Source organism: Salvelinus namaycush, unplaced genomic scaffold (genome assembly GCF_016432855.1).
Source record: "Salvelinus namaycush isolate Seneca unplaced genomic scaffold, SaNama_1.0 Scaffold1079, whole genome shotgun sequence".
Taxonomy (NCBI): Eukaryota; Metazoa; Chordata; class Actinopteri; order Salmoniformes; family Salmonidae; genus Salvelinus; species Salvelinus namaycush.
The window spans coordinates 15,001-33,947 of NW_024057763.1; the positions used below are offsets into that span (position 1 = coordinate 15,001).

At 43.3% G+C, this 18,947-nt stretch overlaps 1 protein-coding gene across 1 annotated transcript in view; it reads left to right on the plus strand.

The window, feature by feature from the left end:
• Window positions 1-1,035, plus strand: part of LOC120035647 (calcium and integrin-binding family member 2-like) — a gene marked incomplete at its 5' end in the record, with an annotated part of 4,977 nt that extends 3,942 nt beyond the window's left edge. Inside the window, one exon of the mRNA XM_038982222.1 lies at window positions 836-1,035. Within this exon, the coding sequence (XP_038838150.1) occupies window positions 836-1,035 (200 nt within the window). The remainder of the gene's footprint in view (window positions 1-835) is intronic.
• Window positions 1,036-18,947: the final 17,912 nt, after the last annotated feature.

Below are 18,947 nucleotides of genomic sequence, written 5' to 3' on the forward strand. Positions count from 1 at the left end.
TCTGTCTGTGTTTCTGTGTGTGTGTGTTTCTGTCTGTCTGTGTGTGTGTGTGTGTGTGTGTGTGTGTGTGTGTGTGTGTGTGTGTGTGTGTGTTTCTGTCTGTCTGTGTTTCTGTGTGTGTGTGTTTCTGTCTGTCTGTGTGTGTGTGTTTCTGTCTGTCTCTTTGTGTGTGTGTTTCTGTCTGTCTCTTTGTGTGTGTGTTTCTGTCTGTCTGTGTGTGTGTGTGTGTGTTTCTGTCTGTCTGTGTGTGTGTGTTTCTGTCTGTCTCTTTGTGTGTGTGTTTCTGTCTGTCTGTGTGTGTGTGTGTGTTTCTGTCTGTCTGTCTGTCTGTGTGTGTGTGTGTGTGTGTGTGTGTGTGTGTGTGTGTGTGTGTGTGTGTGTGTGTGTGTGTGTGTGTGTGTGTGTGTGTGTGTGTTTCTGTCTGAGTGTCTGTCTGTTTTGTTATCCAAGTTCTCATGGCACCAGAGCCATGATGACAACTAGGACTCTGACTCGTACTTACTCTGGTTTATCTTGCTTACTTAGTTACTTTTTTTGTTATTTAGTTACTTATTTAGTTAGCCTCTGTTTTATCTGGCTTACTTAGTTACTTATTATGTTATTTAGTTACTTATTTAGTTAGCCTCTGTTCTATCTTGCTTACTTAGTTTTTTTGTTATTTAGTTAGGCTTTTTGAATTTCTTGCGGAACATAGGCCATCAGCAAACTGCTTCCAACCCATTCTGTCCTGCGCCATTCAAACAAGTTTTGAATCTCTTAATTTCTCCCATTTAAATCTCTTCATCTCCTTTCTCCCATTGTTTTTAAATCTCTCTTCCTCTTTCCTGTGTGTCAGATTTTAACGCGGATAACTTCCTGTGTAAGGAGGATCTGGAGAAGACGTTGAACCGGCTGACTAAAGGAGAGCTGACCCCTGAAGAGGTCATTCTGGTCTGTAGCAAGGCCATGGAGGAGGCTGACCTCGACGGGGACAGCAAGCTCTCCTTCTCTGACTTTGAGAACATGATCTCTAAAGCTCCAGACTTTCTAAGGTAACATGTGATGGAGGTGGTTTGATGTGTCAGGCTAGTGTATAATGACATGGAGGTGGTCTGGTGTGTCAGGCTACGGTATAATGACATGGAGGTGGTCTGGTGTGTCAGGCTAGTGTATAATGTGATGGGGGTGGTCTGGTGTGTCAGGCTAGTGTATAATGTCATGAAGGTGGTCTGGTGTGTCAGGCTAGTGTATAATGTGATGGAGGTGATCTGGTGTGTCAGGCTAGTGTATAATGTCATGGAGGTGGTCTGGTGTGTCAGGCTAGTGTATAATGTGATGGAGGTGATCTGGTGTGTCAGGCTAGTGTATAATGACATGGAGGTGGTCTGGTGTGTCAGGCTAGTGTATAATGTGATGGAGGTGGTCTGGTGTGTCAGGCTAGTGTATAATGTCATGGAGGTGGTCTGGTGTGTCAGGCTAGTGTATAATGTGATGGAGGTGGTCTGGTGTGTCAGGCTAGTGTATCATGTGATGGAGATGGTCTGGTGTGTCAGGCTAGTGTATAATGTGATGGAGGTGGTCTGGTGTGTCAGGCTAGTGTATAATGTGATGGAGGTGGTCTGGTGTGTCAGGCTAGTGTATAATGTCATGGATGTGGTCCTGTGTGTCAGGCTAGTGTATAATGTGATGGAGGTGATCTGGTGTGTCAGGCTAGTGTATAATGTGATGGAGGTGGTCTGGTGTGTCAGGCTAGTGTATAATGTGATGGAGGTGGTCTGGTGTGTCAGGCTAGTGTATAATGTGATGGAGGTGGTCTGGTGTGTCAGGCTAGTGTATAATGTGATGGAGGTGGTCTGGTGTGTCAGGCTAGTGTATAATGTGATGGAGGTGGTCTGGTGTGTCAGGCTAGTGTATAATGTGATGGAGGTGGTCTGGTGTGTCAGGCTAGTGTATAATGTGATGGAGGTGGTCTGGTGTGTCAGGCTAGTGTATAATGTGATGGAGGTGGTCTGGTGTGTCAGGCTAGTGTATAATGTGATGGAGGTGATCTGGTGTGTCAGGCTAGTGTATAATGTGATGGAGGTGGTCTGGTGTGTCAGGCTAGTGTATAATGTGATGGAGGTGGTCTGGTGTGTCAGGCTAGTGTATAATGTGATGGAGGTGGTCTGGTGTGTCAGGCTGGTGTATAATGTGATGGAGGTGGTCTGGTGTGTCAGGCTAGTGTATAATGACATGGAGGTGGTCTGGTGTGTCAGGCTAGTGTATAATGTGATGGAGGTGGTCTGGTGTGTCAGGCTAGTGTATAATGGCATGGAGGTGGTCTGGTGTGTCAGGCTAGTGTATAATGTGATGGAGGTGGTCTGGTGTGTCAGGCTAGTGTATAATGTGATGGAGGTGGTCTGGTGTGTCAGGCTAGTGTATAATGACATGGAGGTGGTCTGGTGTGTCAGGCTAGTGTATAATGTGATGGAGGTGGTCTGGTGTGTCAGGCTAGTGTATAATGTGATGGAGGTGGTCTGGTGTGTCAGGCTAGTGTATAATGTGATGGAGGTGGTCTGGTGTGTCAGGCTAGTGTATAATGACATGGAGGTGGTCTGGTGTGTCAGGCTAGTGTATAATGTGATGGAGGTGGTCTGGTGTGTCAGGCTAGTGTATAATGGCATGGAGGTGGTCTGGTGTGTCAGGCTAGTGTATAATGACATGGAGGTGGTCTGGTGTGTCAGGCTAGTGTATAATGTGATGGAGGTGGTCTGGTGTGGCAGGCTAGTGTATAATGACATGGAGGTGGTCTGGTGTGTCAGGCTAGTGTATAATGTGATGGAGAGAGATAACTTCTGCTGCTCTGTATAATGCTGCTTTCAGACAGAGATAACTTCTGCTGCTCTGTATAATGCTGCTTTCAGACAGAGATAACTTCTGCTGCTCTGCATAATGCTGCTTTCAGACAGAGATAACTTCTGCTGCTCTGTATAATGCTGCTTTCAGACAGAGATAACTTCTGCTGCTCTGTATAATGCTGCTTTCAGACAGAGATAACTTCTGCTGCTCTGTATAATGCTGCTTTCAGACAGAGATAACTTCTGCTGCTCTGTATAATGCTGCTTTCAAACAGAGATAACTTATCCTGCATTGTATAATGCTGCTTTCAGACAGAGAGAACTTCTGCTGCTCTGTATAATGCTGCTTTCAGAGATTAAACACAGAGAGAGAGAACCGATAGTGCTTGATCAGAGCCTTTTTTACTGCGAACCAATCAATCTATCAACAGTATTGTAAATCGTTTTCATTTGAGAGCCCAAACCAGGCGGAAAGGACTGGCTAGTAAAAACCTCTCCCATTCCAGAGAGCTTGATTTAGCTGGCCAATGACATGGGCCCGTAAATCTGCCAATCACACGGGGGCCGGCTGCAGATTGGCTTGAACTCTTCCTGGTTTCCATGGTTTATTGGTGGAGTGTGTTCCCGTGGCAACCAGGTCAGGCTTGTGGCAGGATGCTGCTGCCTGTGACCAGAGACAGTGACAGATAAACACGATGGCTCTGTTAGACATAAACAGAGATAAACACGATGGCTCTGTTAGACATAAATAGAGACAAACACGATGGCACTGTTAGACATAAATAGAGATAAACACGATGGCTCTGTTAGACATAAATAGAGACAAACACGATGGCTCTGTAAGACATAAACAGAGACAAACACGATGGCTCTGTTAGACATAAACAGAGACAAACAACAATATGTCTCTCTCCTCCTGTAACAGGAGTCTGGCGAGTGAATGTTGTTTATAGACATTTACATGTTAAAGGGATACGTTGGGATTTTGGCAATGAGGCCATTTATCTAATTCCCCAGAGTCAGGTGAACTTGTGGATACCATATTTACGTCTCTGTGTCCAGTATGAAGGAAGTTGAGAAGGAGCCAATGCTAACTAGCGTTAGCGCAATGACAGACCCCTGGATCCTGCTGGATGTAATGGATTCATGGCCATCTCCCCAGCCCATTAGATGTAATGGATTCATGGCCATCTCCCCCAGCCCATTAGATGTAATGGATTCATGGCCATCTCCCCAGCCCATTAGATGTAATGTATTCATGGCCATCTCCCCCAGCCCATTAGATGTAATGGATTCATGGCCATCTCCCCAGCCCATTAGATGTAATGTATTCATGGCCATCTCCCCAGCCCATTAGATGTAATGGATTCATGGCCATCTCCCCAGCCCATTAGATGTAATGGATTCATGGCCATCTCCCCCAGCCCATTAGATGTAATGGATTCATGGCCATCTCCCCAGCCCATTAGATGTAATGGATTCATGGCCATCTCCCCAGCCCATTAGATGTAATGGATTCATGGCCATCTCCCCAGCCCATTAGATGTAATGGATTCATGGCCATCTCCCCAGCCCATTAGATGTAATGGATTCATGGCCATCTCTCCAGCCCATTAGATGTAATGGATTCATGGCCATCTCCCCAGCCCATTAGATGTAATGGATTCATGGCCATCTCCCCAGCCCATTAGATGTAATGGATTTATGGCCATCTCCCCCAGCCCATTAGATGTAATGTATTCATGGCCATCTCCCCAGCCCATTAGATGTAATGGATTTATGGCCATCTCCCCCAGCCCATTAGATGTAATGTAATCATGGCCATCTCACCAGCCCATTAGATGTAATGGATTCATGGCCATCTCCCCAGCACATTAGATGTAATGGATTCATGGCCATCTCCCCAGCCCATTAGATTCATGGCCATCTCCCCAGCCCATTAGATTCATGGCCATCTCCCCAGCCCATTAGATGTAATGGATTCATGGCCATCTCCCCAGCCCATTAGATGTAATGGATTCATGGCCATCTCCTCAGCCCATTAGATGTAATGGATTCATGGCCATCTCCACAGCCCATTAGATGTAATGGATTCATGGCCTTCTCCATAGCCCATTAGATGTAATGGATTCATGGCCATCTCCCCAGCCCATTAGATGTAATGGATTCATGGCCATCTCCCCAGCCCATTAGATGTAATGGATTCATGGCCATCTCCCCCAGCCCATTAGATGTAATGGATTCATGGCCATCTCCCCCAGCCCATTAGATGTAATGTATTCATGGCCATCTCCCCCAGCCCATTAGATGTAATGGATTCATGGCCATCTCCCCCAGCCCATTAGATGTAATGGATTCATGGCCATCTCCCCCAGCCCATTAGATGTAATGGATTCATGGCCATCTCCCCCAGCCCATTAGATGTAATGGATTCATGGCCATCTCCCCCAGCCCATTAGATGTAATGGATTCATGGCCATCTCCCCAGCCCATTAGATGTAATGGATTCATGGCCATCTCCCCAGCCCATTAGATGTAATGGATTCATGGCCATCTCCACAGCCCATTATATGTACTGGAGTCATGGCCATCTCCCCAACCCATTAGATGTAATGGATTCATGGCCATCTCCCCAGCCCATTAGATGTAATGGCTCATGGCCATCTCCACAGCCCATTAGGTGTAATGGATTCATGGCCATCTCCCCAGCCCATTAGGTGTAATGGATTCATGGCCATCTCCCCAGCCCATTAGATGTAATGGATTCATGGCCATCTCCCCAGCCCATTAGATGTAATGGATTCATGGCCATCTCCCCCAGCCCAATAGATGTATACACTGTCTGAATGACCCTGCAGGGCTCTCTCTACTTTAATGTTACTTCATGCAAACGATTGTCCATTTCCAGCTTTGGCAGGGTAAGTCATCGTTACAGTATCGTCCTGTCATCCGAGCCGCCGGTCCAATGTGACATTGGTACTAGTTCATTGGCCAGGCCTTGTAGAAATGTCAGCACAGTGGCTCTATGTCACTTTAAGTAGCTCTATTAGCAGCAGAGTACTGTTGTAGGTTAATGGGAGTGTTACAGCTCTGACTGGGTCTTCCTCCCAAATGGTACCCTATGCCCTATATAGTGCACTACTTTAGACCAGAGTCAGTAGGACTCTGGCACCCTATGCCCTGTATAGTGCACTACTTTTGGTCATGGTTCAAGCACTATGAATGGAATAGGGTGCCATTTGGGAGGCAAACTTGTTCTGTTCTGTTCTGTGACTCTCTTCTCAGGAAAGACGCCATTTCTCACTCACACAGAAAATGGCTTTTGTATAATCTCAGCTGCAACTGACAGTCAGCCAGACTGGCACACAATACATATGAACAGGAGAGGAGAGGAGAGGAGAGGAGAGGAGAGGAGAGGAGAGGAGAGGAGAGGAGAGGAGAGGAGAGGAGAGGAGAGGAGGAGAGGAGAAATAATGGCAGGAATAAATCTGTACGACGTTTCTTAAAGGAGATCCGGTTGAAGATGGAAGGGTTAATTCAAGATAGATGAAATTCATGGCAACATAACTCTCTCAAGGTTTCTCCTCCATCCCCTCCAGAGGTATCCAGTCAGCAGATATACTGTATCTATTGTTGATAAGGTTATTAGTCATGCTACATATATCCAGTCAGCCGGTACAGTGCATTCGGAAAGTATTCAGACCCTTTGACTTTTTACACATTTTGTTACGTTACAGCCATCTAAAATTGATGAAATAAATAAAATAAAATAAATCCTCATCAATCTACACACAATACCCCATAATGCACAAAGCAAATTAAACAATTCCATTTTTAGCAAATTTATTACAAAAAAAAATCTGAAATATCACATTTACATAAGTATTCAGACCCTTTACTCAGTACTTTGTTGAAGCACCTTTGGCAGCGATTACTGCATTGAGTCTCATTGGGTATGACGCTACAAGTTTGGCACACCTGTATTTGGGGAGTTTCTCCCATTCTTCTCTGCAGATCCTGTCAAGCTCTGTCAGGTTGGATGGGGAGCGTCGCTGCACAGCTATTTTCAGGTCTCTCCAGAGATTGAGTCTAGGCCACTCAATGACATTCAGAGACTTGTCCCGAAGCCACTCCTGCATTGTCTTGGCTGTGTGCTTGGGGTCGTTGTCCTGTTGGAAGGTGAACCTTTGCTCCAGTCTGAGGTCCAGAGCGCTCTGGAGCAGATTTTCATCAAGGATCTCTCTGTACTTTGCTTCGTTCATCTTTCACTCAATCCTGACTAGTCTCCCAGTCCCTGCCTCTGAAAAACATCCCCATAGCATGATGCTGCCACCACCATGCTTCCCCGTAGGGATGGTGCCAGGTTTCCTCCAGACGTGACGCTTGGCATTCAGGCCAAAGAGTTCAATCTTGGTTTCATCAGAACAGAGAATCTTGTTTCTCGTGTTCTGAGAGTCCTTTAGGTACCTTTTGGCAAACTCCAAGTGGACTGTCATTACATTTACATTTAAGTCATTTAGCAGACGCTCTTATCCAGAGCGACTTACAAATTGGAAAGTTCATACATATTCATCCTGGTCCCCCCGTGGGGAATGAACCCACAACCCTGGCGTTGCAAGCGCCATGCTCTACCAACTGAGCCACACGGGACTCTCATTAGGGCTGTGGAGGTCACGGGGCTGTGGAGGTCACGGGGCTGTGGAGGTCACGGGGCTGTGGAGGTCACGGGGCTGTGGAGGTCACGGGGCTGTGGAGGTCACGGGGCTGTGGAGGTCACGGGGCTGTGGAGGTCACGAAATTTCATCAGTCGGTGATTGTCAAGCAAACAACTGTCGGTCTCTCAGTAATTGACTGTTAATTTACATAAACACCTGTAGCATCTCCTGGCTTCCACACATCGCCTACAAGCCACTGATACAGACCCTTTGGACCATCTACATTTTAAAAAGTATAATAAATCCATGTAATATAGTCTACACCATCACAATAAATCCATGTAATACAGCCTTCACCTTCACAATAAATCCATGTAATATAGTCTACACCTTCACAATAAATCCATGTAATACAGCCTTCACCTTCACAATAAATCCATGTAATATAGTCTACACCTTCACAATAAATCCATGTAATACAGCCTTCACCTTCACAATAAATCCATGTAATATAGTCTACACCATCACAATAAATCCATGTAATACAGCCTTCACCTTCACAATAAATCCATGTAATATAGTCTACACCTTCACAATAAATCCATGTAATACAGCCTTCACCTTCACAATAAATCCATGTAATATAGTCTACACCTTCACAATAAATCCATGTAATACAGCCTTCACCTTCACAATAAATCCATGTAATATAGTCTACACCATCACAATAAATCCATGTAATACAGCCTTCACCTTCACAATAAATCCATGTAATATAGTCTACACCTTCACAATAAATCCATGTAATACAGCCTTCACCTTCACAATAAATCCATGTAATATAGTCTACACCTTCACAATAAATCCATGTAATACAGCCTTCACCTTCACAATAAATCCATGTAATATAGTCTACACCTTCACAATAAATCCATGTAATACAGCCTTCACCTTCACAATAAATCCATGTAATATAGTCTACACCTTCACAATAAATCCATGTAATATAGTCTACACCTTCACAATAAATCCATGTAATATAGTCTACACCTTCACAATAAATCCATGTAATACAGCCTTCACCTTCACAATAAATCCATGTAATATAGTCTACACCTTCACAATAAATCCATGTAATACAGCCTTCACCTTCACAATAAATCCATGTAATATAGTCTACACCTTCACAATAAATCCATGTAATATAGTCTACACCTTCACAATAAATCCATGTAATATAGTCTACACCTTCACAATAAATCCATGTAATACAGCCTTCACCTTCACAATAAATCCATGTAATATAGTCTACACCTTCACAATAAATCCATGTAATACAGCCTTCACCTTCACAATAAATCCATGTAATATAGTCTACACCTTCACAATAAATCCATGTAATATAGTCTACACCTTCACAATAAATCCATGTAATACAGCCTTCACCTTCACAATAAATCCATGTAATATAGTCTACACCTTCACAATAAATCCATGTAATATAGTCTACACCTTCACAATAAATCCATGTAATACAGCCTTCACCTTCACAATAAATCCATGTAATATAGTCTACACCTTCACAATAAATCCATGTAATATAGTCTACACCTTCACAATAAATCTATGTAATATAGTCTACACCTTCACAATAAATCCATGTAATATAGCCTACACCTTCACAATAAATCCATGTAATATAGCCTACACCTTCACAATAAAGCCCTAGCCTATGTCAATCTAGTATCCCCCATAGTGCAAAAGTTGACCTATTCTGTGTGAGAAATAAATATTCCAAACATAGTCTGGGTGTCACGCCCTGACCTTAGAGAGCCTTTTTATTTCTCTGTTTGGTTAGGTCAGGTTGTGACTAGGGTGGGCATTCTATGTTTTCTGTTTCTTTGTTTTTTGCCGAGTGTGGTTCCCAATCAGAGGCAGCTGTCTATCGTTGTCTCTGATTGGGGATCCTACTTAGGCAGCTCTTTTTTCCACCATTGGATTGTGGGATCTTGTTTTCTGTATAGTTTCTTTGCCTTACAGAACTGTGCGCTTTCGTTTTTTGTCGTTGTTATTTTGCTTTTGGTGTCATCAATAAAGAAACGATGTACGACTACTACGCTGCACCTTGGTCCGGTCATTCCACAAACGAGAGCCGTAACACTGGGACAGTTGTGGGATGCGATAGATCCCAAATTAATACAACCACTAGTATAAAAAAAAAAAGTGTTATGCAATGTGGCTGACGCAACAGAATTGAACATTTAACTTAAAGTGTTGATAAACTATTAGGATATTTCTTCACATTATAAGTGCAGCAATGCGCACACGGCAGTAGGATATAAGCGTGAATGTTTCATTAGCGGGAAAACATCATTAACAAAAGTGACCGCAAATGTGATTATGCATGTAATGCTTTTATTATAAAGGTGCATTTTTATGGTGAAAATTATCTTCCCCAAACTTGAAACTCACGCGCTGCTTATGAATGCCAGTTAGGCTGTACACCCCTTGTAAAGCGGATTAATGTGCTTAATTATAAGAAGTTATTTGGCCACATTAGTTGTGATACAAACCTTATCAAAACATATAGGCCTATGGGCTAGGCTAGATGAGGTGTGATACAGACCTTATTAAAACATATAGGCCTATGGGCTAGGCTAGATGAGGTGTGATACTAACCTTATTAAAACATATAGGCCTATGGGCTAGGCTAGATGAGGTGTGTACAGACCTTATTAAAACATATAGGCCTATGGGCTAGGCTAGATGAGGTGTGATACAGACCTTATTAAAACATATAGGCCTATGGGCTAGGCTAGATGAGGTGTGATACTAACCTTATTAAAACACATAGGCCTATGGGCTAGGCTAGATGAGGTGTGATACTAACCTTATTAAAACATATAGGCCTATGGGCTAGGCTAGATGAGGTGTGATACAGACCTTATTAAAACATATAGGCCTATGGGCTAGGCTAGATGAGGTGTGATACAAACCTTATTAAAACATATAGGCCTATGGGCTAGGCTAGATGAGGTGTGATACTAACCTTATTAAAACATATAGGCCTATGGGCTAGGCTAGATGAGGTGTGATACTAACCTTATTAAAACATATAGGCCTATGGGCTAGGCTAGATGAGGTGTGATACTAACCTTATTAAAACATATAGGCCTATGGGCTAGGCTAGATGAGGTGTGATACTAACCTTATTAAAACATATAGGCCTATGGGCTAGGCTAGATGAGGTGTGATACTAACCTTATCAAAACATATAGGCCTATGGGCTAGGCTAGATGAGGTGTGATACAGACCTTATTAAAACATATAGGCCTATGGGCTAGGCTAGATGAGGTGTGATACTAACCTTATTAAAACACATAGGCCTATGGGCTAGGCTAGATGAGGTGTGATACTAACCTTATTAAAACATATAGGCCTATGGGCTAGGCTAGATGAGGTGTGATACAGACCTTATTAAAACATATAGGCCTATGGGCTAGGCTAGATGAGGTGTGATACAAACCTTATTAAAACATATAGGCCTATGGGCTAGGCTAGATGAGGTGTGATACTAACCTTATTAAAACATATAGGCCTATGGGCTAGGCTAGATGAGGTGTGATACTAACCTTATTAAAACATATAGGCCTATGGGCTAGGCTAGATGAGGTGTGATACTAACCTTATTAAAACATATAGGCCTATGGGCTAGGCTAGATGAGGTGTGATACTAACCTTATTAAAACACATAGGCCTATGGGCTAGGCTAGATGAGGTGTGATACTAACCTTATTAAAACATATAGGCCTATGGGCTAGGCTAGATGAGGTGTGATACTAACCTTATTAAAACATATAGGCCTATGGGCTAGGCTAGATGAGGTGTGATACAAACCTTATTAAAACATATAGGCCTATGGGCTAGGCTAGATGAGGTGTGATACTAACCTTATCAAAACATATAGGCCTATGGGCTAGGCTAGATGAGGTGTGATACTAACCTTATCAAAACACATAGGCCTATGGGCTAGGCTAGATGAGGTGTGATACAAACCTTATCAAAACATATAGGCCTATGGGCTAGGCTAGATGAGGTGTGATACTAACCTTATTAAAACATATAGGCCTATGGGCTAGGCTAGATGAGGTGTGATACTAACCTTATTAAAACATATAGGCCTATGGGCTAGGCTAGATGAGGTGTGATACTAACCTTATTAAAACACATAGGCCTATGGGCTAGGCTAGATGAGGTGTGATACTAACCTTATTAAAACACATAGGCCTATGGGCTAGGCTAGATGAGGTGTGATACTAACCTTATTAAAACACATAGGCCTATGGGCTAGGCTAGATGAGGTGTGATACTAACCTTATTAAAACACATAGGCCTATGGGCTAGGCTAGATGAGGTGTGATACTAACCTTATTAAAACATATAGGCCTATGGGCTAGGCTAGATGAGGTGTGATACTAACCTTATTAAAACACATAGGCCTATGGGCTAGGCTAGATGAGGTGTGATACTAACCTTATTAAAACACATAGGCCTATGGGCTAGGCTAGATGAGGTGTGCGACTAGGATTCTAAAAAGTTGAAGGGGAAAAAAAGGCATTGTTTCATATGCTGGGCATCAATCACAAGTGACCGGCTAATATTGTCACCAATCAGACTATTCTTGATTTAATCTTGTCTTTACATATACTAAATAATATATTGATGTGACATTAGTTTTGATTTAGAATGGACCATTATCATGCACCTGTATTGAAACGGGTAGGGGACAAAAATACATCACATCTATAGCGAATAGAGAATGGAGGACGCTTTTTCCGTGGTTCCTTTTCATGCCAGCCAGGTAGGCTATACTCCTGTTGTAAAGATAAGCAATGTGCTAAATATTAGGAAAGTTTAGAAATAAATAATAGTAGGCCTAGCCAATAGAAAGCTGATGGGATCCTCCTCTTTTTAATAGAGGCCATCGCTCTGTTTTCTCACGCGAATTGCATAGCCTATAGAAATGTTGCGCAACATGAGCTCATGGGCTCTCATGAAGTGTTTGATTAGATTTTCGAACACATTTAGTGTGAGTAGAGGTACAATAGAGTGCTGAGTACCGGGCAGTTAGTTGGTAGGCTACTAATGACCATCAGCAGCATCAGAGCTTGGAGAAGCCTAATTACCGTGACTAAATGGTCACGTGGAATTTGACTGTCTTCGTGACCGCCGGTGTGGCGGTAATACGGTCACCATAACAACCCTAGTTCTCATGTTCCTTTTACTGAGGAGAGGCTTCTGTCTGGCCACTCGATCATAAAGGCCTAATTGGTGGAGTGCTGCAGAGATGGTTGTCCTTCTGTAAGATTCTCCCATCTACACAGAGGAACTCTAGAGCTCTGTCAGAGTGACCATTTGGTTCTTGGTCATCTCCCTGACCAAGGCCCTTCTCCCCCGATTGCTCAGTTTAGCCAATCGGACAGCTCTAGGAAGAGTCTTGGTGGTTCTAAACTTCTTCCATTTAAGAATGATGGAGGCCACTGTGTTCTTGGGGGACCTTCAATGCTGCAGAAATGTTTTGGTACCTTTCCCCAGATCTGTGCCTCGATGTAATCCTGTCTCGAAGTTCTACGGACAATTCCTTCGACCTCATGGCTTGGTTTTTTCTCTGACATGCACTGTCAACTGTGGGACCTTATATAGACAGGTGTGTGCCTTTCCAAATCATGTCCAATCAATTGAATTTACCACAGGTGGACCCCAATCATTATGGAGTATTGTGTGTAGATTGATGAGGATTATTTATTTTTTTTAATCCATTTTAGAATAAGTCTGTAACGTAACAAAATGTGGAAAAAGTCAAGGGGTCTGAATACTTTCCGAAAGCACTGTATATATTGTTGATAAGGGGACAACACTTCTAAAAGAACACCAGTTCCACTGTTGACAAAATAACTTGCCTCACAGACAGCCCAGTTAAAGTGATACATCACTCCAAAAATCAATGTTTATTATTACATGTTTTCAAGACCTCTAAAATGTTTTTCTATATTTTGTTGGATGAGTCCATGATGTCCCACGCCGTCTGTTGTAAATGCAGCTGTGTAACTAACTATGTCCTCGTGTTGTTTGTTTATTTACATTTCCAGCACGTTCCACCTACGGATCTGAGGTGATTCAGCCACTCCTATGATGAGGCTTTAGAAAAACGATGGAAGAGGGAGGAAGACGAAGACGAAGAATGTGGTCGCTTTCTGGGTTCGTCTGATGACGTCATCCCCGAAGACTCCTCCCAGAGTCTCTGTGGCCCCGACCCACAGCAGAATGACCCCTGACCTCAACCTCAGTACAGCATAGTGCCTACCCAAAAACGTTAGTAGAGAAGTCTTGTCTTTTCCCCAAGTCTATCTTCGATCGATGCAATGTTTGTACAAAATATAACATTGAAGAAAAAGGAAGTGGAACTAAAGTTTGGCTTCGGCTGCAGGAATATGGACCCGGGGGGATTCTTTTCTCGGAAGCACAGGCCCTTTTTTTGCCAACTCATGTTCTATAAAGAAGGATGTTATCGACCACGAGACATTTCCATTTTTTCAGGAAGAGAAGATCATTTAATGCATGATTGTTTTCTCTTATAATCAATTGTAACTTGTTAAAAGATTAGAAACACAAACAGACTCCAAATGGAGATAGAAAATGAACCGATGAAAAAAAACGAGGGGCTAATTTTGATACATGTAGGGCTTAGCTACAACCTATAAGCAGTTTTCTAGAAGATGTAGGATTTTTTGCAGAATTGTTCGGGGTTTTTTTCTTCTTTAAAACTGACCTAACCTTTTTAAGTGTATACATTGAATGGACACTGACTGACAACAATGTTGAAGTGGATCGAACAACATGATATTTTCTGTCTGACGTGTACGGCAGAAAATACAGTAAGATATATATAGTATATGAAGTATTTACAAGCACATGTTTTAGCACCAAGGGCAGAACAGTTGAAGAGCTATGCAATATATCTTTATGAAATGCATGAGTGTTACATCAATTGCAAATAGCTTTTTATTTATGCTCCCAGTCCAGTATAGTGTTGAGTACTGCTGGAAACACAATGACAATCAGAACCTGTGATGTAGTGGTAGCGGTAACAAATAGGTGGGTAAACGCTGATCGCCCGTTCGCGGTGAGTAAAGTAACGTTCCTCTATGCTTTCAACTCTCTTTATATTTTCCTGCAACAAAAAAAAGGGTGGGTAAACTCTCGCACAAAAAAATTACAAAAAGGGTGCGTTTCCCCTCCGCTACACCACCGATCATAATGTTACCTAACTGTTCTGCAGTTAAAGGAAGGGCTCTGTTCTCTGTCTCATCACCCCTTCCATTATGTTACGCTTTGTTACCTTGTCCTGCCTCTCAACTTGATATAATGGCATTAACTTCACTTAAGAAATAATGTTTTCAGTCTTTCATATGATAAGAGCGTTTGGCTAGACTTGATTAAATACATTTTCTGTTGCTTCGATGTTTAATGAACCTTCTTTTTCTTGAAAGTTGTCATTGTTTCTCCTGGTATTTCGTGTCAAACTTGTGAGTTAATAACATTTTACTTCCAACGTTAACTTGAGCTTTAAAATGAACCTTGCTAAAAGTTGACAGAATGATGTGTCCCCAATGTACACTCTAATTCAGATAGAAAACCTTCCAGTCATTATCCGTATCTGCATGGCTGCATCAAGTCAATCTGCAAAAAAAAAACTGTTATAGCTCGCTCAAAACTAAATATCCTTTTTCAAACCAACTATACAATATTTAATCTGGGCTCGTTGGTTTCCTTCAAGTTTGATTTCAGAATGATTTTTGTTCAGTTAAAGCCAGCGTCCTGTCCAAAAGGCCTTGTTATAAAAGATGCTGTTAATTCTCCAATGTTTAAAGCCCACTGTAAACGTATCTTCTGTGAGTTATCCATACGGGCCCAGTGTTACACATGCATTAACATTATGACTAGGGAGTAAGATCTCACCATGCCACGCTCCACTAAATCTCCCTGGACTGAAACCTATAGTGTCTGTTAAAGACCAGATAGGGGACGTCATGTTGACTAGGGGGTAAGATCTCACCATGCCACGCTCCAATACATCTCCCTGGACTGAAACCTATAGTGTCTGTTAAAGACCAGATAGGGGACGTCATGTTGACTAGGGAGTAAGATCTCACCATGCCACGCTCCAATACATCTCCCTGGACTGAAACCTATAGTGTCTGTTAAAGACCAGATAGGGGACGTCATGTTGACTAGGGAGTAAGATCTCACCATGCCACGCTCCAATACATCTCCCTGGACTGAAACCTATAGTGTCTGTTAAAGACCAGATAGGGGACGTCATGTTGACTAGGGAGTAAGATCTCACCATGCCACGCTCCAATACATCTCCCTGGACTGAAACCTATAGTGTCTGTTAAAGACCAGATAGGGGACGTCATGTTGCACTCCCACCCTGTAGCCATGCCAACCTAGTAGAAATGGACAGTCGTTTGAGCGGAGACACTAGACTGTCGGTGGTTTTCAACAGTGGCGCTCTTGAACCAACAGTTGAATTGATTTATCCTTGGGAGGTGCGTAATAACTAGCCAAAGAGAATCCATTAAGGAAGATGAAGAGGGTAGAGTCCCAAATGGTTCCCTAATCCCTATAGAGTGCACTACTTTTGACCAGAGCACTATGGGGATAGGAGATGAGAGGTAATCATTCCAACCCTTCAATTGTTTCTTCCGGTCGGTTTTCCGGTCCTGTGGTGCAGTCGGTTGATAAGCCGGTCAGAGGCATAATAGCAACACTTAATTCCTCATCTCCAGCTCCCTTTACTGTCCTCATCTCCAGCTCCCTTTACTGTCCTCATCTCCAGCTCCCTTTACTGTCCTCATCTCCAGCTCCCTTTACTGTCCTCATCTCCAGCTCCCTTTACTGTCCTCATCTCCAGATCCCTTTACTGTCCTCATCTCCAGCTCCCTTTACTGTCCTCATCTCCAGCTCCCTTTACTGTCCTCATCTCCAGCTCCCTGTACTGCCCTCATCTCCAGCTCCCTTTACTGTCCTCATCTCCAGATCCCTTTACTGTCCTCATCTCCAGATCCCTTTACTGTCCTCATCTCCAGATCCCTTTACTGTCCTCATCTCCAGCTCCCATTACTGTCCTCATCTCCAGCTCCCATACTGTCCTCATCTCCAGATCCCTTTACTGTCCTCATCTCCAGATCCCTTTACTGTCCCCATCTCCAGATCCCTTTAGTGTCCTCATCTCCAGCTCCCTTTACTGTCCTGATCTCCAGCTCCCTTTACTGTCCTCATCTCCAGCTCCCTTTACTGTGCTCATCTCCAGCTCCCTTTACTGTCCTCATCGCCAGCTCCCTTTACTGTCCTCATCTCCAGCTCCCTTTACTGTCCTCATCTCCAGCTCCCTTTACTGTGCTCATCTCCAGCTCCCTTTACTGTCCTCATCGCCAGCTCCCTTTACTGTCCTCATCTCCAGCTCCCTTTACTGTCCTCATCTCCAGCTCCCTTTACTGTCCTCATCTCCAGCTCCCTTTACTGTCCTCATCTCCAGCTCCCTTTACTGTCCTCATCTCCAGATCCCTTTACTGTCCTCATCTCCAGCTCCCTTTACTGTCCTCATCTCCAGATCCCTTTACTGTCCTCATCTCCAGCTCCCTTTACTGTCCTCATCTCCAGATCCCTTTACTGTCCTCATCTCCAGCTCCCTTTACTGTCCTCATCTCCAGCTCCCTTTACTGTCCTCATCTCCAGCTCCCTTTAGTGTCCTCATCTCCAGCTCCCTTTACTGTCCTCATCTCCAGATCCCTTTACTGTCCTCATCTCCAGATCCCTTTACTGTCCTCATCTCCAGCTCCCTTTACTGTCCTCATCTCCAGCTCCCTTTACTGTCCTCATCTACAGCTTAATTTACGACGGAGAGAAAGAGAGAGAGGGGGATGGAGGGATGGCGGAAGAGAGAAAAATAGAGAGACTGCTATCACACATCCAGGAGGGTAAGAGAGGCTGCTGTATTATAGAGCTGGTTGTATTAACAGCCTGTATTATAGAGCTGGGTGTATTAACAGCCTGTATTATAGAGCTGGTTGTCTTAACAGCCTGTGTTATAGAGCAGGGTGTATTAACAGCCTGTATTATATAGCTGGGTGTATTAACAGCCTGTGTTATAGAGCTGGGTGTATTAACAGCCTGTGTTATAGAGCCGGGTGGATTAACAGCCTGTGTTATAGAGCTGGGTGTATTAACAGACTGTGTTATAGAGCTGGGTGTATTAACAGCCTGTGTTATAGAGCTGGTTGTATTAACAGCCTGTGTTATAGAGCTGGGTGTATTAACATCCTGTGTTATAGAGCTGGTTGTATTAACAGCCTGTGTTATAGAGCTGGGTGTATTAACAGCCTGTGTTATAGAGCTGGGTGTATTAACAGCCTGTGTTAACAGCCTGTGTTATAGAGCTGGGTGTATTAACAGCCTGTGTTATAGAGCTGGGTGTATTAACAGCCTGTGTTATAGAGCTGGGTGTATTAACAGCCTGTGTTATAGAGTTGGGTGTATTAACAGCCTGTGTTATAGAGCTGGGTGTATTAACAGCCTGTGTTATAGAGCTGGGTGTATTAACAGCCTGTGTTATAGAGCTGGGTGTATTAACAGCCTGTGTTATAGAGCTGGGTGTATTAACAGCCTGTGTTATAGAGCTGGGTGTATTAACAGCCTGTGTTATAGAGCTGGGTGTATTAACAGCCTGTGTTATAGAGCTGGGTGTATTAACAGCCTGTGTTATAGAGCTAGTTGTATTAACAGCCTGTGTTATAGAGCTGGGTGTATTAACAGCCTGTGTTATAGAGCTGGGTGTATTAACAGACTGTGTTATAGAGCTGGGTGTATTAATAGCCTGTGTTATAGAGCTGGGTGTATTAACAGCCTGTGTTATAGAGCTGGGTGTATTAACAGCCTGTGTTATAGAGCTGGTTGTATTAACAGCCTGTGTTATAGAGCTGGGTGTATTAACAGCCTGTGTTATAGAGCTGGGTGTATTAACAGACTGTGTTATAGAGCTGGGTGTATTAATAGCCTGTGTTATAGAGCTGGGTGTATTAACAGCCTGTGTTATAGAGCTGGGTGTATTAACAGCCTGTGTTATAGAGCTGGGTGTATTAACAGCCTGTGTTATAGAGCTGGGTGTATTAACAGTGTTATAGAGCTGGTTGTATTAACAGCCTGTGATATAGAGCTGGGTGTATTAACAGCCTGTGTTATAGAGCTGGTTGTATTAGCAGCCTGTGTTATAGAGCTGGGTGTATTAACAGCCTGTGTTATAGAGCTGGGTGTATTAACAGCCTGTGTTATAGAGCTGGGTGTATTAACAGACTGTGTTATAGAGCTGGGTGTATTAACAGCCTGTGTTATAGAGCTGGGTGTATTAACAGCC